At 39.0% G+C, this 23,348-nt stretch overlaps 1 protein-coding gene and 6 gene segments (V, D, J or C); 5 read left to right on the forward strand and 2 right to left on the reverse strand.

The window, feature by feature from the left end:
* Window positions 1-1,257: 1,257 nt before the first annotated feature.
* On the forward strand, window positions 1,258-7,748 carry LOC307263829 (uromodulin-like). The gene is made up of 9 exons (XM_080045103.1): window positions 1,258-1,366; window positions 1,782-2,268; window positions 2,512-2,592; window positions 2,793-2,980; window positions 3,332-3,489; window positions 3,878-4,126; window positions 4,944-5,103; window positions 6,515-6,587; window positions 6,971-7,748. The coding sequence occupies exons 1-9, from the start codon at window positions 1,325-1,327 to the stop codon at window positions 6,976-6,978; spliced, it is 1,446 nt and encodes a 481-aa protein (XP_079901229.1). The 5' UTR covers window positions 1,258-1,324; the 3' UTR covers window positions 6,979-7,748.
* A 2,841-nt stretch (window positions 7,749-10,589) lies between these two features.
* LOC307264053 (immunoglobulin kappa variable 2D-28-like) lies at window positions 10,590-11,158 on the forward strand. The segment is given in 2 exons: window positions 10,590-10,641; window positions 10,848-11,158.
* A 1,602-nt stretch (window positions 11,159-12,760) lies between these two features.
* LOC307264054 (Ig kappa-b4 chain C region-like) lies at window positions 12,761-14,313 on the reverse strand. The segment is given in 3 exons: window positions 14,308-14,313; window positions 14,099-14,150; window positions 12,761-13,086 (listed from the first exon to the last, which is right to left on the reverse strand).
* A 705-nt stretch (window positions 14,314-15,018) lies between these two features.
* LOC307264055 (immunoglobulin kappa variable 4-1-like) lies at window positions 15,019-15,547 on the forward strand. The segment is given in 2 exons: window positions 15,019-15,106; window positions 15,204-15,547.
* A 1,535-nt stretch (window positions 15,548-17,082) lies between these two features.
* On the forward strand, window positions 17,083-17,654 carry LOC307264056 (immunoglobulin kappa variable 6-21-like). The segment is given in 2 exons: window positions 17,083-17,134; window positions 17,341-17,654.
* A 1,856-nt stretch (window positions 17,655-19,510) lies between these two features.
* Window positions 19,511-21,935, reverse strand: LOC307264057 (Ig kappa-b4 chain C region-like). The segment is given in 2 exons: window positions 21,884-21,935; window positions 19,511-19,836 (listed from the first exon to the last, which is right to left on the reverse strand).
* LOC307264058 (immunoglobulin kappa variable 4-1-like) lies at window positions 21,934-22,423 on the forward strand. The segment is given in 2 exons: window positions 21,934-21,982; window positions 22,080-22,423.
* The last annotated feature ends 925 nt before the right edge of the window (window positions 22,424-23,348 follow it).

A 23,348-nucleotide genomic window follows, 5' to 3' on the forward strand; every position in this document is an offset into this window, starting at 1 on the left:
AAGTTTTATTTTGAAAGGGACACACCAGGAAATGGTGAAACTACAGCGAAAGCTGCCGGTATGAAGTCAACATGACTCTCAGCAGAGTATTTCTCTATCAGTTAAAGCAGAGAGACCCGAGAGAGACGCGCGGCTCTCAGAAAAAAATAGGCGAGCCTCCTGAGGTAAAGGGGAGCGTCGCTGCAGACGTGCCTCTGACGTGCGTCTGAGGTTGGATGTGTGCTCGCTCTAGGTTGATTACACGGTCAGTGACAAAAAGTCAGACGCAGACGCGAGTTAGACGCGCAGTAGAGGTAGGATGTGTGCAGAGGCCGTCACTTAGCTCATGCTCACCAAGCTGAAGGAAATGTTCTGTGATAAGAAAGAAAATAAATCATCTGAAACGAGAAGAAAGACTCTTGAGTATAATTGAACAGAGTGTGTGAGTCCAGCGAGCGATCCCCTGTACGGTGAAAAGTTTAAAACTAAGGTTAAGAACTGGCCACGACAAGGAGGATTGGGGAAAAGCTGGCGTCATGCCTCATTGTGACCTCAACACAGAAAAGCAGCCACTACTGATCTCATGAAACAAACATGTAGGAATTCATTCACCTGATGTTTTGAACGCTGGAGAACAACACATTCTGTTCTGAGCTTAACTTTTACGGTAAACACTGGAACCGATCGATGACAGATTAACGACCTAGTTTAATTTTAGACTTTGAAGGCCATTGTTCTCACAGAAACACATGTTGAACCGGTTACTGTGAGCAGCATCCCAACGCTGTCTGAAAACATGACGCTGTCTAAGAGGTCAGAGAGGTGAGTGTACTCCATGTTTAAGCGGGTTGGGTTGGTGGGATGTATTTGGTGTCTGTATTTTTATGTAAACCAAAAAATAAAAACCATAGACATGTGAGCCGCGTGCGGCTTTTACTCCCATTTCCACCACTGCTGGCTACTTGCTCCCAAAGATTTGAGTCAGTGGAGAAAGAAACTAGATTCTCATAACTGATCGCCAATTGTTACCCAACAGAATGTAAGTGGAACTACCTGCTTGGTTTATCGTAACAAGAAACACTTTATGAGTCAGAGGGTGAGACTAAGACAAATCTCTTACGTTTTCTTTGGGTCAATGCCAACACCTCATCAGTGTGTGTTAAACATTAGGTGAATCAGTGCCAGCATCTCTACGTGGGTTACGTGTTACCAGCATCAGGTTGAGACACACCCAGTGATCAATATAAGAGCGGCTGCCTCAGCTCATAGGTACCACAGGTGAACAGGTGAACAGACTGACAGGTAAACTCCTTCACATCACAGACTGACTGCAGCGACCGCCACCATGACACCAGCCTTCATCTTCCTCCTCTGCCTCGCGCTCCCGGTATTTATATTTTAACCCTTTTAGAGTCAAATTTTACACGTGTTTAACTTCAGCAAAACAGGCCTTTTTTATTGGAACAAGATATTATGATATTCTCAGTAAAAGCTTTTTTTTTTTACCATTTAAGTAAATTCCTAAGGTCTCTAAATAACAAATTGACATCTGTGGTGTTAGGGGTCAGTTATGAGCCGGCAGAAAATAGTGGCTGTTGCATGAATCTTTTAGGTTGTTAGTGGCTCTGTGGATCGAATTTAGTCTCAAACAAGAATCATCTTTGACACTTTGTAATCTACACAACTTTTTTACCTTTTTCCTAACATATCCCAATGTAAACAGGTACATGTTGACCCTTTACGCTACTGATGTCACTATCGTTAAATTTAAAAAGAATTCACTTTGGGATTTCTCCATCTAGGTTGATTTACAAACGACCCAAGCTGGCCCCGTGAGGTTTAACTGTGGTGGCAGACAGTGCCCTTCTGGTCAGGACTGCCTCCTGGTGGACGGCACATCTCGCTGCATGGACCCGTGTGATCACTACACGCCGTTAGACGACGCCTGGAGAGCCACAGATCGCAGGGCACCGCCTTTTCACTGCGACCAGGCAGGGAGGGGTGGCCCAGTCTGGCAGGGCTGGTACCGTCTGTTCCTCGGGAACAGCAGCGTTCAGATGCCAGAGAGATGCATTGATATGCACTTGTGTGGAACTCAGGTTTCAGGGTGGCTGAAGACGCCCCACCCGCAGCTCTCTGCAGGCATCATCTTGGCCCAGGTTTGTGGCAGCTATACGAGAGGCTGCTGCCATTACCCGCAAAACCCAATCCATGTGAAAGCCTGCCCAGGAAACTTCTACGTCTACAAGTTTGTAAGGACCACTCCCTGCAATACAGCATACTGTGCAGGTAAGCAACAAGCATTCCTTCAATGCAGTCACACTGTTGTATCAAAGTTGAGACAAATGCTAAGATCAAGATCCAGAGGCTTCAGCTGCTAAAGCACAAAGTTATAAGTCTAGTTCTTCAGACTGACAGCGAATGGAATCCTTATTCCATATAATGTATCAGGAGATGATCATGTCTTTGGATAATTCAGACCTTTGGACCATCAGATTCTCTGGTGAACTAATTTGTTTTGTGCTCCATCAGATGTCAACACCCTGGTGTGTAATAACTGCACTGCAGCTCAGACCTGTGTGAGCAATGACGCCATCACCTGGAGGTGTGAAGGTGAGTCTGAGTGACCATGAAACATCCACCATTCCACATGATTTACCTTGATGGTTTTGACACAAGAAAAGTTTGGTGTATATTTAATTTACCTTTTCTAATAATTTTCTATGTGCTGGTTTGTGTGGTGTGACATCAGTCTACATGTTGTTGAAGCTCAAAGTACTTTTATACCCACAATGCCTTGTTCCCAACTGTAGCTAAATCGGAGCTGGTGTGTGGACGGGAGCAGATGCGTCTGATGGTCCCAAAGAGGATCCTGGAGGAACAAGGCCTGAACGGTTCCTCTGCTCACCTGATCGACCCGCGCTGCCACCAGCAGCTGGACGGCCAGGAGACCTTCTCCTACCTGGTGGACCGGAGGAAGACCTGTGGAAATGTGGTGAAGGTCAGTGAGAGTCAAGAACAATTCAAGGCACTTGTCTTTAGAAAAAAGGTCAAATTCCTTTATCACATCCAGGCCCGACCACACACATGTCTGCGCCCCCTTTACACCTATCAATGTGTGCATGTGCTCATCCCTTATCTCAGCACATATGTATTTGGAGAGAGACTAACTGGAGGTAGGGTGCTACATGATGGTTGGACACACACACTCTTCGCCGTCCATTGAATTGTCCTCAAGAAACTAGAAAGCTTCCCCACTTTCTGTGAAATGGTATTTGAGATAAACCTGATACAAACATACATCAGCCTCAACACATGTCAAACCATTGTGTCCATTCATTGTCGTTTTCAGAACAACGGGACCCACGTCACGTACTCCAACATTGTGTTTGTGTTCCCCTCCGGTCGGTCCAATGGATCGATCTCTGTCCCGACGAGTTTCCCGTTCTCCTGCGACTTCCCGCTGGATGACATCACCAGCCTGGACGTAGCCATCGGAAACCAGCCGCCGTGAGTTCACCACCTTCACCACGTCACAATGATTATTAACCTTTATTCCTACAGGTAAATCCCATTGAGACCGAAGACTCTTTATCAAGGGAGACCTGTTTTCCTTTCCCACGTTACCATTCACACACACATTCATACACCGATAGCAGCAGGCTAACTATCGACATTCACACGAGGCAAGGTGGGTGAAGTGTCTTGCCCAAGGACACAACAACCATGACACACGTGGCAGTGCGGGGATCGAACCTCCAACCCTTTGATCATCGGCCGACCCGCTCTACCACCTGAGACACGGTCGCCCATGATGTTCAAGCCTGATTGGGAGCGTATCAATGTTGAGCCTGATTCAAATACGTTCATTACCGTTGTGTTTGTCGTCTCTTTGCAGGGCCAGTGGGGAAGGTGTGGTGCGTGCGGGCGATCCCACCAGAGCCTCCATGACTCTGTACACGAGGCCAGACTTCAGCGAGGCGTTCCCGGCCGGCCCCGTCCGCCTGCCGCTCGGCTCCGCTCTGCACGTCGCTGTGTCCGTGAACAACACCGAATACGACGGCTTCGGGCTGCTGCTGGAAACCTGCTACTTCACAAACTCTCCCAACGCCAGCGACCCACGCAAACACTTCCTGATCAAGAACAGGTGACCATCACAGTCAAAACTCAAGTCAAAGTCAAATCCAGCTTTATCGTCGATTTCCTCATTATGTCCCAGACGTACAGAGGAATCGAAATTATGTCTCTCTCCGACCCACAGTGCACTAGAACTAAGGGATACAATTAGATAATATAAGTAAGTAATATTTACAATGAATACATTCTAAAAGGTAAGGCACAACAAAAAAATACGAAATTTAAATGTGCAATATGAGGATTTTTTTTTTACAATATTTGCAATATGCAATAAACTGAAGCAATTGAAAGTGTACATTATAATGGCCACAAACTGCTATCTGTTGTGTTTTGGATTGTTCGTCGGGAAACATGTTTAAAGATCCTGAAGTCCTTTTGAGAATTTCTATATTTGATTGAGTGTAGTGTTTTTAAGTGACTGCAGTTCCTCTATGATCCACTAAATATTACCTGTGTAGAAGAATCCTTATTGCCAGTTAGAGGGCAGATTTTCACGGCAAAAGTTTAGCTAAACGAGGCTGTAGCCATGGGAACAACACAGGGGTTGGACCAAATCTGCCCAAAATTTTTTTGAAATTTTATTAACTTATCTCCTGTCATTCTAAATTATAAAAACAAACAATAATTATTTAGATTGAGGATGTGTGCATCTCATGGAAAAGCAATTTTCTTCTTTACTCATATTTTTTACAACAATATGTTGCTACATTTTGAGCATATTTGAATACTGGGGGGGAGTGTCCCTCTCAATGTATAATAAAAATCCGACCCTTAGAGCTAAATAACAATAGAATTTGAGCTGCTGTGTGATTGGCTGCTCCCTCCAGGTGTGCTGTTGACCGTCGTCATGTGCTGGTGATAGAGAGCGGTGCTTCTCTGCGAGCTCGTTTCTCTGCTCTGCTGTTCCTGTACCACGGGACCTATGAGGACGTTTACCTGCACTGCAGCATCAGCATGTGTGACCGCAGCAGCGCCCCCTGCAGCCCGGTGAGTGAAGTAAACATTTTGACAATTTGTCATTGATTGTATTCCTTTGTGATTTTATATTATGTTCTGTTTACTTGACATCTATTGCCTGATGTCTGTCCTGGGAGAGGGATTCCTTCCTTTCTTTCCTCAATCGAGCTAAGGGTCTAAGGGCAGAGGGTGTCAGACTCTACGGAATGTGAAGTCCACTGAGCCAAATGTCTATTTTTGATATTGGGCTGTAGAAATAAAACTGATTTGATTTGAGTGCACCTGTCCTGTCCTCATATCCTTTAACCAATTTAAACAAACTATCTTAAATCTGCCAAACTCTACCTGTAACTGTTTTAATTAGGCTATATTGTACTTTCACCCATTTAATTTTAATTGCTGCCACTCTTCACCACAGTGTAAATGTTTCAATTGTTTTCTTCTCTTCACCTGTTGTTGTGTATTTGATGTATTTGCATTGAATATTGTGTATGTATTGTTGTTTTTCCTTTGAATTTGTTTTGAACTCGACGTCATTGTAAATGAGGGTCACTAACCCCTCAATTGGTCTCTCGAGGATAAATAAAAGTTGAATAAATAACTCTAGAGCAGTCAGTGGTCATCAGAAATGTGCTGCAAAGTTTTCAAAAAACAAATAGGGTCAAAGGTCAAGTTTTCAATACTCTTATCGGGAGTGTATCAATCTCAGGTTTCATTGGGTTAGTGTGTGTGTGTGTGTGTGTGTGTGTGTGTGTGTGTGTGTGTGTGTGTGTGTGTGTGTGTGTGTGTGTGTGTGTGTGTGTGCGTGTGTGTGTGTGCGTGTGTGTGTGTGTGTGTGTGTGTGTGTGTGTGTGTGTGCGTGTGGTTGCGTGTGTCACTCCTAGTCTAACCTCTCCCTGTCCCCTTACACCTAACCACCCAGCTGTGATGCCTGAACCTAATCGCCAATTTCAGGAACATCCTATTTGGTGCAATACATACCTGAGAACAACCATCTGACAACTAATTAGCTTGCTAACCACAATCTAAACTATAGTTTACCCTTCACACTTTTTTAGGGTAACAAGTGTTTTGTTATAAACCCAATGTGTAAAAGCCTAGAAGAAAAATACTGAGGAGCTAAATATTTTCAATTTGACATGAAAAACACAAACAGTCCTCTCACCTCAAATTCAGCAGTCTAACTCCAAGGAAGACTACGTAGGTGACCTCTGATCTCAATTCTGGATATTAACATACCAAAATTTCACAGACAGCGCCTTCTGTTTCCGAGATATAACGATTGTGACAAATAACCCCGTTCTCCCCTGCATTGGGAACATTGGGACGATCCCGTTAGAAATCAGCTGCAAAATTTACAGAAAATTCCAGGATTCGACAAATATGGTATTTGTGAATAAACAAAATAAATTAACTATAAAAACTTCTACTCGGTTTTTAGAACTGTTCCAGGCGTCAGGCTCGGTCCGCAGACTCCTCCGACCAGCTGGCTGTTGCTGTCGGACCAATCAGCTGTGAGTATTTCCCGTTAATAAAAACACATCTGTTCTTCTTTGAAACATGCCCTACGTTCCAAATCACATACTCTTTATTTTTTTCTATTCTACATACTACATCTGACCATAAAAATGATCTAGCTAGCATGCAGCATGCTACAATTGGGACATACTTTAACTCATTTATGTCATCATATCATTGCGCCTTGATCTTGTCTCATCAATGTGATGTCACTTCTGGTGCGCATTGGATTGTGGGTCAGAATTTGGCCACAAGAATTGGGATATCCTAAATCTTTTTTTCTACCATACTAATTAGCAGAAAGTAAAGAATAGAGATTGGAACACAGCCATGGTCTTTATCTTCTGATCGATAAATGTTTCTCTGTTTGTGTCTTCAGGGTTTTGAGGAGCAGAAGACGACGTCGCCGCAGCTTTTTACTTTTTTTCATTTTAATCATTAACAGAAAATCAACGCTAATCAATGTAACCAGATATAGTCACTAGCTGGGTTTACATGGACATTCATAATCCAATTAAGAATGTTGGATCAAGGCCAAACCGAATCAAACCGTTCCATATAAAGTCTCTATTCTGAATTAAAAGGAAAAAGGTGAACGACACATTTCATTGGGTTGCAGAGCGGCGATTTAAACCTTTTCATAAACCAATCAATAGAAAAATAGTTCCATATAAATGATTAAAGCCGATTACCTTCTGGCTATGTTGTTCTGAGCCTGTGCACTAACTGGACCTCATCAGACACAACATTTTTAATTCAAACTATTTGGTATTTTAGTCTCATCGGAGGGATTGTTATGCAAGTCAGGAACAATTCACTTTTTAAACAAGTATACGAAAAAAATTTAACAAATAAAGATTGCAACAGTCCGCTCTGACGGAAGTAAATAAAGGCAGAACCACTTTGCACGTGTCAAACTGATCGAAGGCTTTGGGCATTTGACCATCTGATCCATTCATAACCATTCATTCTTAACGTCCATGTAAACAGTAAATTTGGAATCTGCAAACTGAATTAATTCATTCAGTTTGAAGAAATATTATCCATGTTATTAATCAATCAATCCTTAACAGTGTGAAATCAACAACACTTGAAGCTGATTATTTTTTTATTTTTGTGATGATTAAACATAAATAAAACATATATATTGCACTTTACATTGAGTCTGTTTTGTACCCGAGTCAAAACTTTTTATTTATGTTTTATGTATGTATGTATTATTAAGTCTACAATTATTGTTCTCCCCCATACTTTTTAAGTGCTGGTCCTCAATTCATTGAGGATCCTGCCCCGGATTTAAAAAGTTTAAGAGGCCACGCCCCTCACACCGTTAGTCCGATTGACTTGACATTTCTCACACAGGTACACATGAGGGTGCTGTACAAAAAAGCCTCTTGGTCCATGTAAGTCCGCCTTGAAATATCTTTAGCTAATTTGCATAAACTGAAAAACAGGTTTTTCACCACAACTTTCTCAAATTTTAAGCGATCAACACGAATTGATCATAAAGCCTCGGGGGAATGAGATACAGATGTCTATAAAAGATTAGTAGAAATCTTGAAAACCATGGCCGCCATTGACCAAAACGTTTACGCAGGGGCGGAGCTTAGCAGTTAATTGGCCATAACTCATTGACCATAGGTCCAGTCATCATAAAAGTTGCTGGATATGTGCAGAACACATGTGGTTGCCTGTCCCCCAAGGCCTTTAGAGCAAAACCCATAGAGGTGCCACAAATGCGAAAACCATAGCTCAGAAATGTAATGTTTGACAGGCTACGGCATTAAGAAAAACTATGTAAAAATAGCATTATTTGCACTAGGGATGGGACGATCCACTTTTTTTAGTTCCGATCCGATTCCGATACCTGGGGTTTGGATATTGGCCGATACCGATACTGACCGATACGATATCATAATTGTTATACATTTTTTCGTTGGTGGTGATGTTATGTATAGGAAGGCTTAAGCAATTCTAATTTAAAAGAGCAATAAATATACACAAATGCATATAGGTTTATCTTAAAGGCAGAAATCCTTCTCAATGATCACTTCTGCCCCACTAGAATATGTGGTGGTCTGTTTGTCTAAACAGTCTTTCTCACTCTGGCTGTATTTTACATAGTAGAATTTGTCACAAGCCTCTCCACTTCCTTGACTTGGATTAGCTTTGGTTAGCTCATTGGCTAACAAACTCATATGTACTGTATGTCAAATTATAAAGTGATGTCCTCTCTCCCTCCACCGAACGTCGGCGCATGTTACATAGTAAAAAAAAAAAAAAAAAAATCGAATTTTAATATCGGAGCTGTCAGTCCGATATCCGATACGCAGATTTCGGCCATATCGGACCCGATACCGATACTGGACCGGATCGGCCCCATCGCTAATTTGCACTGATGGTCTCGTTTGCTGTTACATGTCATTTATGATCATCAGAGGAAAAATTTGACTGTTTCAATAATATTTAAAAGTTCCTCGTAGAAAGAATTTAAAGAAGCTACGGTGGCCTTCAAGGACAAGAAGCTATAGTTACTAAAGATGGCATTATCCACCACTGCCTCAAGTCTTTCCCACAACATCAAGTGATGAGGTGAAGATATTTAGTTAGACAGGTGCATTTCCAGAGGACACCCTCTATATCTAGTAAATCAGCTCAATGTTTCCACCGGTGTGTGTGTGTGTGTGTGTGTGTGTGTGTGTGTGTGTGTGTGTGTGTGTGTGTGTGTGTGTGTGTGTGTGTGTGTGTGTGTGTGTGTGTGATAATGAGGGGTTAAAAGTTTAAGAACATGACATTAACATCTTCTAATGACACCAAACGATTTTCAGCAGGCAGATGGGAAAAGCATGTGACTTTTCCCTTTAGGGTGAAATAAAAAAAATATGGTTGTATGTAAAAACCTGCAAATATTTAATTAGTTTAGATTTGAAGAACCAACATTTCCTATTTCGGTTAATATAAGACACTTTAACTGTAGAAATGTGTTTTCCATTGTATAGGAATACAGACATAATTATCTATTATAAAATAAAATAAATATACTATTTGAGGGACGATATATATACAATGTGTGGCTGCAGATGTAGATTTTGTTGGGAAAAATCTGTTGAAAATCATCATGTTGCAATTATTCATACAGTGCAGGGAGAGGCAAAAAGAAATACTTTATTTAAAGCCTAATTTGAAAAACAAAAAAAATTAAATTATCACAAAAATATCATTAATATCTCATACAATTTAAAGTAAACTAATAAAATAACGTGGATACATATAAAAACCAACCAACATTTTGAGGAAAAAGAATCATATTGAATAAAACTTCAGCATGTAAGAAATGTAGGACAATGAACATTGAAAGATTGACAAGTTAGGAGTAAACCTGAGAATTTGCTTTAAAGTTAGTTTTGAAATGCTCAGGAATATTCCCTTCACTTGAATGTATCTTAAAAATAAAAATAATATCTGCAAAATATTAATGTCAGAAATAGGCAGGAATCTGGAGTTTGTGAATTTGAGTAAGGATACGGTTTGTGGGGAGGGTGAGCACAAATTAAAAATAAAAAAGTTTTAAAGATTTATAAAACTCGATGCAAACTACATTTACTATATTGCTTCTGGGTAATGTCTGTCATTAATTCAGTTTCAAGGGCCTTTACATGAACTGTAACTGTGTTGTGTGATTTTTAGTGAAGGATGTGACCGTTATTATCCTATCTAAATTGTCTGTATTATATTTAATGACCGGTTTTCATGATGACTTCATGGACAGACATCTCTCGTAAAAAAATTGTAAGACATATTAAAATAACCTGCTATTATTCCACATCATCCTGAGTTTCTGTTAATCTCCATGCAAGATCTGTTGAGGACAGCTCCAGTTGACTGACTCTGTGTGTTTGCATATGTGTCCTGCCTCTCTGCTCCCAGCCGTTAAGAGGCCAGTGTTGATCAGTGGCTGTCCAGGCCTTTCAGAGAACCACTGACACGCCGGCAGCACAATGATGATGTCTGTGATTCTCCTGCTGGCCACCCTGGGGCTCCTTGTTCAGGGTGAGACTCTCTTCTGAAAACTTTGCTTCAGGACTCAACCAGGTTCACCAGCACAATGATGGAGCAACACTGAAACAAGCAGCGTTTACCTTCTTCCATCTGCTCTCCATGTTAAAGAGATGATGCTCTTCTGTCTGGAGGCTGATCATCTTCCTCCAAGCTGGATGTGTCTCAGTAACCCTTCTCCTCTTTCTCATGTTTTACAGATTCATCAGGAGAAATCATCCTGACTCAGTCTCCTGAATCTCAGTCTGTTGTTCCAGGACAGACTGTCTCTATCAGATGTAAAACCAGTTCATCTGTTAGCAGCTACCTCCACTGGTACCTTCAGAAACCTGGAGAAGCTCCTAAACTCATGATTTATTTAGCTACAAACCGTCATTCTGGAGTTCCAGATCGTTTTAGTGGAATTAAATCATCTAACACTGACTTCACTCTGAGCATCAGTGGAGTTCAGGCTGAAGATTCAGGAGTTTACTACTGTCAGAAGGGTGGCAGCACACCGTTCACACAGTGATATAACGTCGTACAAAAACCTCCTCAGCTGGAGAGGAACTGATCTGACTCAACAGCTGCACTGAAGCTAGAACAACAGAGGTTTGACTTAATAATATGTAGTCAGTCATAATACACTAGAACATTTTAACACTAAATATAAAACATTTAACACAAAATGTTAATTTAACCCACAATGTAATAATTGTGTACTTTTTTTAAACTAACATCTTTCAGTATGAAGCACAGTTTCCATTCATTGGTAAATTTGTGTAAAAACATTTGAACACTCAAACTGAATATAATTTTTATATTTTACACAATTTTTCAGTTAACATAAACATTTGGAAATACATACAGAAGGATGTATATTTAATATTTATATAGGAAAGTAAAAACAGTTAGTTTTTGAAGTCTGGAAAATGATAAATCATTATTATATTTTGTTTAGTAACCAACAAATGTATTTTATTATTAAACAAAAAAGGATTTATGAAAAAATACAAAAAACTAACATTTTATTTGTGTTCATATTTTTATTTGCCTTTAAGGATCTTTGGCGGGAGAAATATATTAATATTAATCCAGATTTAAAACCCATTCTATTTATTTTTCTCCTCTTTATTTCTATTTCTCTTCACTTCACAAATAACAGATGATTTATCATTCAAATGTTCCTACCATGGGTTTTGTTCCAAAGGTTTATTATGACAGACACGTTTTTTTCTCTTTCGCGAAAATTTCAAATCATGTCTAGAACACAATTTGGTAATTTTTGTGTTTTGTTCACCAATAAATGTAATGTATTATTAATACCAAAAAGGATAAATTAAAAGTTTTAAATTATTAACATTTAATTTATGTATGTTTGTCATATCTCCAGTTCACTTTAGTTACCTGTTTGTTTCTTCATCAGAAAGATTTTAAATGATAATCCAGATTAAAAAACTGCTCATGAAACTAATTGTATTTCTCTCTATAATGATGACACTGTGCTTTTTATTTACATATTTATTAATTTTATTCGAGTAATAATGCATGTTCTTTGAAAACCCCTAAAACATTTACAATATTACAGTCCTAACCCCTATCAGACTTCAGTAATAACATGTGATTTATCATTTAAATGTTCCTACCATGAGTTTTGTATTAAAGCTTTATTATCACATTTACATCACTAACGACTATAGCAGAGAAAGTTTCAGTTATAAAAGTGTCCATATCGACTGTGACAACAAATGATGGACTCACACTACGACCATCGCTGGTTTGTCCTGATCAAACTGTAGTGAGGAGTTCATAAAGCCCTTAATTCTACAGTGTATATGTCTCTATATTATATGAGCCTACACATCCTTTGTTAAACCATCACGAAGCAATATACAGTCACTATATTTTTCTCTGAATTTAATAAAGTCACTGACAACCTGAAGAGAAAATGTATAAAGACATTCTGATGATAATAAAACATGAAAACAAGTGATTTGATGAACTCGTCTTTATTATGTGGAAACAGTGAATAATATTGAAACACAGCAACAAGCCAGTAAATATCTTTAGATGTGAAATAACAGAGAGAGACAGTCCCAGAGTCAAAGCAGCAGCAGAGTCCCAGTGAGTCAGCTCAGGACTGGGGACACTGGTCTCTCCTCAGTGTCTCTGAGAGCGGAGCCTGGGAGCCCTGGGTGGCCTCACAGGTCACAGAGCCCACCTTCCTCCACTGGTCTGCAGGGAGCCTCAGGGTGCTGCTCCAGCTGTAGAGGCCGTCCTTCCCCAGCAGCCCGGGGCTCCTGCTCTCCTCCCAGCTGCTGCTGCTGCTGCCGTCCACCTTCCAGGCCAGACTCCAGCCTGAGGGGAAGCCCTTGTTGGCCAGGCACATGAGCGTGGCCTTCCCCTGCTGCAGCTCCTCTGTGGAGGGGGGCAGCACCGTCAGGGTGGGGCGGACATCACCTAGAGGAGACACCAATCAGCTTAGAGGACAGGGAACACACAGCTGTCAATCAAACACCAGCATCTTGGACACCTTGTAGCACCTGATAATGTTAAATTCCCTAATATAATGTAGTTTCTCCTTAAAATGTACTAAAATTGTTTCACCTAACTTGATCGAAAATACAATAAAAGACCAATTAAGTCACATCTGTCCACCAAACACCAGCATCTTGGGACACCTTTACTGTGTGACAGTGGATTTACTCATTGAAGGAGTTTCAGTCAGATGGTTTCTCTGCTCCACCAGTCACTCACTTTGTTTCACTTCCCTTAAAGAAACCTCTCATGCACATCAGCACAGACAGAGTCCTCATCTGACCTGAATACTTTAAACTACACTACAAATAAAACAATCACACTTTATATTGTTTACAGTTTGAAGAAAACAATAAATTGTGGTCTGAATATATTTACACTCGTTTGGTCAAAGTCCTGGAACATTTAAACATATTTACTGTCAAAACTCTCCAAGGTTAAAAGTTAATGAGATCCACAGTTCAAATACATTATCGGCCATAAAAACTGACAAGATTTAAACACTTTGTACTTCAGAGAACTGTCCACATTATTTCAAACTGAGCTTTGAGGACTATTTGAGACTGTTTGAGACAATGTCAACGATTTTTCACATTTTACATAAAGTATTTTTGTCTTAAGTCAAACTATTAAAAATTAGTTTTACTCAGCGACAAAATGGAAGGTGAAGTTTGGAAACATTTCAAAAGTATGAGGGTTGTTTTTTAATGTTAGCTTCAGTTCATGCTGTTCACATTTAACAGAATAAATGCACACGTTTAGAAAAAGCTCAGTGCAACTCAAATTCAAGGTTAAAGAATTGAGCACTAAAACTGAGCCTGTAAATTAATTTAAATCAGCCCATTAAAAATGTATATGTACTACAAATGTTCACACAAACTAATTTTAGCCTTAACTGGTCATACTATATTTCATATTTTAAGCAGAAACTTACTTCCAACATCCAGTCTGGTTCCTCCACCGAACGTGTACCACAGTGATACAAACTGGTTGAGTCGCCGTACAAAAACCTCTCACTGTAGAGACACGGCTCTCTGACTCTGTCTGACAAACTACAACTACAAGTCCTCAACTTTCAAATTTCAACTAGAAATCTAAATACACCACTTCTCATCTACAACAATACATTATAGTAAAAATTACCTCCATGATTTAATTTCTAAAAAAAAACTAAACCTTGGTTTTGAGACTAAACTGTTGCAAAGACTAAAAGTCCAGATATAAAATCATCACGTTTGAGTTTTGAGAGGAAAATGTACTTTCAGGAATTAAGTAGTTGGTTGTGAATTAATAAAAAAACATCAAAGATTGAACTTACTTCCAACCTCCAGTCTGGTTCCTCCACCGAACGTGTACCACAGTGATACAAACTGGTTGAGTCGCCGTACAAAAACCTCTCACTGTAGAGACACGGCTCTCTGACTCTGTCACAACAATCTCAATATGAACTCTTCCTGTTTTTTATTAACAACTTCATTTTTCATTATTTATGAAACAACACCATTATTCCTCACATTTATGTAGTTAAATTTTTTCATTTATTATATTTTGTTAAAAAATGCTTTTCTTCCGGCATAAATTTAAAGACGACAAACAACTTTCTTAATGAACTCTCATCCAAAGTCATCAAACCATACTCAAATAATATGATCACTGAAACATTCCTGATCAATCCTGTGAAAAAGTGATTGATCCGTGGAGAACCATCTTCCTCAGAGTAATCCCAGTCCCTGTTGGAGTCAGTCAGAGCATTTCCATAGAGAGCCACTTTGCATCAGCAGCACCATGCTCCAGTGCTCTGGGAGAGTTTATAGTCCTGAGAGTTGAACACTGGATGACTGACAGCTGTCCTTCATGACAACAGAAGCCACAGAAATCCTCCTCACCACCAACATGACTCTGATCTGCGTCCTCATCTGGACTCTCCTCTGCTTCACTCAGGGTGAGGGAGATCTTTCTTCTGTGCTGTGAGAACCATTTGGAGTGAAGCTGAATTCCACCTCACCATCTCATGTCCAGTGTTTCTTCTCTCTCCTCAGGGTCTGTGGGACAAAGTGTTGTTGTGACTCAGCCAGCAGCCAAGTCAGTGCAGCTCGGTCAAACTATTTCTATTGACTGTAAAGCCAGTCCAAAAGTTGTCCACCATACTGGTTCTCAATATTACCTGGCCTGGTACCAACAGAAAACTGGAGAAGCTCCTAAACTTCTGATCTACTTCACATCAGACAGATTTACTGGAATCTCCTCCAGATTCAGTGGCAGTGGAGCAGGGAATGGGCTTGACTTCACTCTGAGCATCAGTGGAGTCCAGGCTGAAGATGCAGCAGTTTATTACTGTCAGAGTTATCACTACATCAACAGCCAGAATGTGTTCACACAGTGAAAAACCGTCGTACAAAAACCTCCCTCAGTCAAACTGAACTGACTGCTGCAGCTGGAAGATACTGCAGAGACTGATACAGTTCACTGAACCCCCTATCCCCCCCCCACACCACCACACACACACACACACACTGATATAACTTTAACAGAAGCATTGACCGATTTAAAAACCTGTGTTATCAATATTCTTAAGCCGTTTTTCCAGGTCAGGACAGAAACAGTAATTCCTCCTCCAGAAGGTGACGCCTGCAGACTATAAGCTCTGATCTATGGATGGTAGGAAACATGAGAACTCAACAAAAGCTGTTCAACATTTAAAAGTCAATCTGTGGGGAAATATTTGAACAAACACAAAGAGCCATTTATGACACTTCACCTCACCATTATCAATCAGTGGGATTTAGTTAAACATTAGTACAAAATATCATCTAAATGCTTTTAGTTAAAATCTGACAGCAGGAGCTGAAACAAATTATTATAATTGCCTTTAGTTTTAAACAACATTAATTACATTTAAAGGACTCTTAAATATTCAACAATATTAGTTGAATAAGCAGCAGTAACTTAGACCACTGCATCATCTGCATAATGACACACATTTTAGATTGACCAATTAAGATAAGATAATTTCTGCCTAACACACAGTGACACAGAGGGCAACATACACAGGCCTTTCTCTACAGTATAGAAACGTACACTGTCATTTACTTTACTGATGGCAGCTCTTTGATCCTTACGTGATATCACTGATAGTTTCTTATGATCCAATTTTAACCCTTAAACACCTGAAAAATCAAACCAAATGCAGAATTTAAATTTTTCTGAAATAGAAATGCAACACAATACATTAAAGATTTAGGGATTTTCAGATATGATACTTTTTATAAAGCTGCAGTTTCATATTTGATAAATTGTCAGTGCAATTATACTGTTAAATATGGCACCAAATATTCAATATTATGTTATTTTACATTGCTTCAATACAGTCAATCTTGAAATCAAACAATTTCTAAGAATATAAATGTTATTTTAACATTCTCACACTAACTTTTTTATTATCAAGTCTTTTAAAACGTTAACGCTGTTTGTCACAGTGATGTGGTCAGTTAAAGACTAAAAAAAGCTCAAGTAAACCTTCTTCAAAATAGAGTAAAATGCATTAAAACTTACTTCAGTTTCAATGGCCTGTATGAGAACTTTAACTATAGAGGCTGTTTGATTTTTAGTGAAGGATGTGACTGTTCTCGTCCTATCTATTTTGTCTGTATTATATTTATTGATTTTTTTTCATGATGAATTCTTGGACAAACATCTCTTGCAAAACAATGTCAGAGAAATTGAAATAACCTGCAATAATTCCACATCATCCTGAGTTTCTGCTAATCTCCATGCATGATCAGTTGAGGACAGCTCCAGTTGACTGACTCTGTGTGTTTGCATATGTGTCCTGCCTCTCTGCTCCCAGCCGTTAAGAGGCCAGTGTTGATCAGTGGCTGTCCAGGCCTTTCAGAGAACCACTGACACGCCGGCAGCACAATGATGATGTCTGTGATTCTCCTGCTGGCCACCCTGGGGCTCCTTGTTCAGGGTGAGACTCTCTTCTGAAAACTTTGCTTCAGGACTCAACCAGGTTCACCAGCACAATGATGGAGCAACACTGAAACAAGCAGCGTTTACCTTCTTCCATCTGCTCTCCATGTTAAAGAGATGATGCTCTTCTGTTTGGAGGCTGATCATCTTCCTCCAAGCTGGATGTGTCTCAGTAACCCTTCTCCTCTTTCTCATGTTTTACAGGTTCATCAGGAGAAATCATCCTGACTCAGTCTCCTGAATCTCAGTCTGTTGTTCCAGGACAGACCGTCTCTATCAGATGTCAAACCAGTTCAACTGTTGGTAACCTCCTCCACTGGTACCTTCAGAAACCTGGAGAAGCTCCTAAACTCGTGATTTATTCAGCTACAAACCGTCATACTGGAGTTCCAGGTCGTTTTAGTGGAAGTGGATCATCATCTTACACTGACTACACTCTGAGCATCAGTGGAGTTCAGGCTGAAGATTCAGGAGTTTATTACTGTCAGCAGAGTAACAGCTTCCCGTTCACACAGTGATATAACGTCGTACAAAAACCTCCTCAGCTGGAGAGGAACTGATCTGACTCAACAGCTGCACTGAAACTAGAACAACAGAGGTTTGACTTAATAATATGTAGTCAGTCATAATACACTAGAACATTTTAACACTAAATATAAAACATTTAAAACAAAATGTTAATTTAACCCACAATGTAATGATTGTGTACTTTTTTTAAACTAACATATTTCAGTATGAAGCACAGTTTCCATTCATTGGTATATTTATGTAAAAACATTTGAACACTCAAACTGAATATAATTTTTATATTTTACACAATTTTTCAGTAAAATATTTTTTTTTAAATAAATATAGAAGAATATTTTATATTTATACAGGAAAGTAAAAACAGTTTGTTTTTATGAAGTCTGGAAAATTATAAATCATTATTATATTTTGTTTAGTAACCAACAAATGGATTTTTTTATTAAACCAAAAAGGATTTATGAAAAAACGCACAAAAATAAAATTGTATTTGTCTTTTTGTCATCGTTTTATTTGCCTTTAAGGTATTTTGGCGGATGAAATATATTAATATTAATCCAGATTTAAAACTAATTTTATTAATTTTTCTCCTCTTTATTTCTATTTCTATATATATATTCATAAATAACAAATGATTTATCATTAAAATGTTCCTGGGTTTTGTTCCAAATGTTTATTATTACATTTCATTTATTTACAGCTCTTGACCATAGTATCATGGAATGGAGCACAAAACATTCAAATAATAACAGAACAAAACAATTGTTTACGGCATGGTGTGAACAAAAACGCTACTTAAACAATGGTAGGACTTTTTTCAGATAGGCACCTGTTTTACCAATAACCTTTGGTCTTTCCAAACTTAGAAGCAAAATCAATTTAAACATAGGTCGAGAATTAACATAATATTTCGGCAGGTACTTCTTTCTATAATACATTACATTTATATTCTTATATTCTCTACAGACACATCTTTAAAACAAATCTAAATCATGAAAATTACTAATTTGTCCATTTTGTGTTTTGTTCATCAATTAATATAATTTATTATTCATACCAAAAAGGATAAATTAAAAGTTTTAAATTATTAACATTTAATTTATGTATGTTTGTCATATCTCCAGTTCACTTTAGCTACCTGTTTGTTTCTTCATCAGAAAGATTCTAAATGATAATCCAGATTAAGAAACTGCTCATGAAACTAATTGTATTTCTCTCTATAATGATGACACTGTGCTTGTTATTTACAGAATATTTTCCACATATTTATTAATTTTATTCGAGTAATAATGCATGTTCTTTGAAAACCCCTAAAACATTTACAATATTACAGTCCTAACCCTTATCAGCCTTCAGTAATAACATGTGATTTATAATTTAAATGTTCCTACCATGGGTTTTGTATTAAAGTTTTATTATCACATTTACATCACTAACGACTATAGCAGAGAAAGTTTCAGTTATGAAGGTGTTCATATCGACTGTGACAACAAATGATGGACTCACACTACGACCATCGCTGGTTTGTCCTGATCAAACTGTAGTGAGGAGTTCATAAAGCCCTTCATTCTACAGTGTATATGTCTCTATATTATATGAGCCTACACATCCTTTGTTAAACCATCACGAAGCAATATACATTCACTGAAAAAATGAAGAGAAAATGTATAACGACATTCTGATGATAATAAAACATAAAAACAAGTGATTTGATGAACTCGTCTTTATTATGTGGAAACAGAGAATAATATTGAAACACGGCAACAAGCCAGTAAATATCTTAAGATGTGAAATAACAGAGAGAGACAGTCCCAGAGTCAAAGCAGCAGCAGAGTCCCAGTGAGTCAGCTCAGGACTGGGGACACTGGTCTCTCCTCAGTGTCTCTGAGAGCGGAGCCTGGGAGCCCTGGGTGGCTTCACAGGTCACAGAGCCCACCTTCCTCCACTGGTCTGCAGGGAGCCTCAGGGTGCTGCTCCAGCTGTAGAGGCCGTCCTTCTCCAGCAGCCCGGGGCTCCTGCTCTCCTCCCAGCTGCTGCTGCTGCTGCCGTCCACCTTCCAGGCCAGACTCCAGCCTGAGGGGAAGCCCTTGTTGGCCAGGCACATGAGCGTGGCCTTCCCCTGCTGCAGCTCCTCTGTGGAGGGGGGCAGCACCGTTAGGGTGGGGCGGACATCACCTATAGGAGACACCGATCAGCTTAGAGGACAGGGACCACACAGCTGTCAATCAAACACCAGCAGCTTGGACACCTTGTAGCACCTGATAATGTTAAATTCCCCCAAAATGTAGTATCTCCTGGAAATGTAACAAATTTGCAAAAATGCAATAAAACACACATTTTGTCAACAAAAGTCTTTCAGACGTTACCAGTCTCATCAAATAAGTTATATCATATTCCGGAAAATGTTATAACAATATCATTCAGGACATTCTATGACATTATTCGGTTTTATTACATTTCTAACAAGTCAATCAAGTTAAGTGCAAAATTACAAAAAGAGTAACTTTATTATTGGGAAATTATTATATTATCGGATGCCACACACCTTTACTGTGTAAGAGTGGATTTACTCATTGAAGGAGTTTCAGTCAGATGGTTTCTCTGCTCCACCAGTCACTCACTCACACATTGTTTCACTTCCCTTAAAGAAACCTCTCATGCACATCAGCACAGACAGTCCTTATCTGACCTGAATACTTTAAACTACACTACAAATAAAACAATCACACTTTATATTGTTTACTGTTTGAAGAAAACAATAAATTGTGGTGTGAATATATTTACACTCGGTTGGTCAAAGTCCTGGAACATTTAAACATATTTACTGTCAAAACTCTCCAAGGTTAAAAGTTAATGAGATCCACAGTTCAAAGGCATTATCGGCCATAAAAAACTGACAAGATTTAAACACAATGTACTTCAGAGAACTGTCTGCAATATTTCAAATTGAGCTTTGAGGACTATTTGAGACTGTTTGAGACAATGTCAACGATTTTTCACATTTTACATAAAGTATTTTTGTCTTAAGTCAAACTATTAAAAATAAATTTGACTCAGTGACAAAATGGAAGGTGAAGTTTGGAAACATTTTAAAAGTATGAGGGTTGTTTTTTAATGTTTGCTTCAGTTCATGCTGTTCACATTTAACAGATTAAATGCACATGTTTAAAAAAAAGCTCAGTGCAGCTCAAGTTCAAGGTTAAAGAATTAAGCACTAAAACTGAGTCTGTAAATTAATTTATATCAGCCCATTAAAAATGTATATGTACTACAAATGTTCACACAAACTAATTTTAGCCTTAACAGGTGATACTATATTTAATATTTTAAGCAGAAACTTACTTCCAACCTCCAGTCTGGTTCCTCCACCAAAAGTCCACCACAGTGATACAAACTGGTTGAGTCGCCGTACAAAAACCTCTCACTGTAGAGACACGGCTCTCTGACTCTCTGTCTAACAAACAAGTCCTCAACGTTCAACTAGAAATCTAAATACACCACTTCTCATCTACAGCAATACATTATAGTAAAAATTACCTCCATGATTTAATTTCTAATAAAAAACTACACCTTGGTTTTTAGACTAAACTGTTGTAAAAACTATTCGTCCAGATGTAAAATCATCATGTTTGAGTTTTTAGAGGAAAATGTACTTTCAGGAAAGAAGTAGTTGGTTGTGAATTAATAAAAAACATCAAAGATTGAACCTACTTCCAACATCCAGTCTGGTTCCTCCACCAAAAGTCCACCACAGTGATACAAACTGGTTGAGTCGCCGTACAAAAACCTCTCAATGTAGAGACACGGCTCTCTGACTCTGTCACAACAATCTCAATATGAACTCTCCCTGTTTTTTATTAACAACTTCATTTTTCATTATTTATGAAACAACACCATTATTCCTCACATTTATGTAGTTACATCTTTTCATTTATTATATTTTGTTAAAAAACACTTTTCTTCCGGCATAAATTTAAAGACGACAAACAGCTTTCTTAATGAACACTCGTCAAGCCTCAAATAATATGATCACTGACACATTCCTGATCAATCCTGTGATAAAGTGATTGATCCGTGGAGGAACATCTTCCTCAGAGTAATCCCAGTCCCTGTTGGAGTCAGTCAGAGCATTTCCATAGAGAGCCACTTTGCATCAGCAGCACCATGCTCCAGTGCTCTGGGAGAGTTTATAGTCCTGAGAGTTGAACACTGGATGACTGACAGCTGTCCTTCATGACAACAGAAGCCACAGAAATCCTCCTCACCACCAACATGACTCTGATCTGCGTCCTCATCTGGACTCTCCTCTGCTTCACTCAGGGTGAGGGAGATCTTTCTTCTGTGATCTGAGAACCATTTGGAGTGAAGCTGAGTTCCACCTCACCATCTCATGTCCAGTGTTTCTTCTCTCTCCTCAGGGTCTGTGGGACAAAGTGTTGTTGTGACTCAGCCAGCAGCCAAGTCAGTGCAGCTCGGTCAAACTGTTTCTATTGACTGTAAAGCCAGTCCAAAAGTTGTCCACCATACTGGTTCTCAATATTACCTGGCCTGGTACCAACAGAAAACTGGAGAAGCTCCTAAACTTCTGATCTACTATACATCAGACAGATTTACTGGAGTCTCCTCCAGATTCAGTGGCAGTGGAGCAGGGAATGGGCTTGACTTCACTCTGAGCATCGGTGGAGTCCAGGCTGAAGATGCAGCAGTTTATTACTGTCAGAGTTATCACTACATCAACAGCCAGTATGTGTTCACACAGTGAAAAACCGTCGTACAAAAACCTCCCTCAGTCAAACTGAACTGACTGCTGCAGCTGGAAGCTACTGTAGAGACTGTTACAGTTCACTAAGCAAACACACACACACACACACACACACACACACTCACCGATAATATTTGTAAAAGTTTAACAAACATTACCAGAAGCATTGAAATATTTAAAAGCCTTTGTTAACATCTTTATGAAACCATAATTCCAGGAGCTGATGCCTGCAGACTATAAGCCCTGATCTATGGGTAGAAGGCATAAAGAGAACTCTCAACTCTCAACAAAAGCTGTTCAACATTTATAAGACAATCTGTGGGGAAATATTTGAACAAACACAAAGAGCCATTTATGACACTTCACCTCACCATTATCAATCAGTGGGATTTAGTGCAACATTTGTACAAAATATCATCTAAATGCTTTTAGTTCAAATCTGACAGCATTAGCTGAAAACCATAATTATGTTTGCCTTAGTTTTAAACAACAATAATTACATTTAAAGGACTCTTACAGATTCAACAATATAAGTTGAATAAGCAGCTGTAACTTACACCACTGCATCATCTGCATAGTGACAAACTTTTTAGATTGACCAATTAAGACAAGATCATTTCGGCCTAACACACAGTGACACAGAGGGCAACATACACAGGCCTATCTCTACAGTATAGAAACGTACACTGTCATTTCCCTTACTACAGTAATAGCAGCTCTTTGATCCTTACTTGATATATCATGTTCTTTTGATCCACGTTTACCCTTACACACCTGAAAAATCAAACCAAATGCAGAATTTCTATTTTTCGGAAATTTTAATACAACACAATACATTAAAGATTTAGGGATGTTCAGATATGAAACTTTTTATAAAGCTGCAGTTTCATATTTGATATATTGTCAGTGCAATTATACTGTTAAA

This window comes from Ammodytes marinus (genome assembly GCF_949987685.1).
Source record: "Ammodytes marinus genome assembly, chromosome: 17".
Lineage (NCBI taxonomy): Eukaryota > Metazoa > Chordata > Actinopteri > Uranoscopiformes > Ammodytidae > Ammodytes > Ammodytes marinus.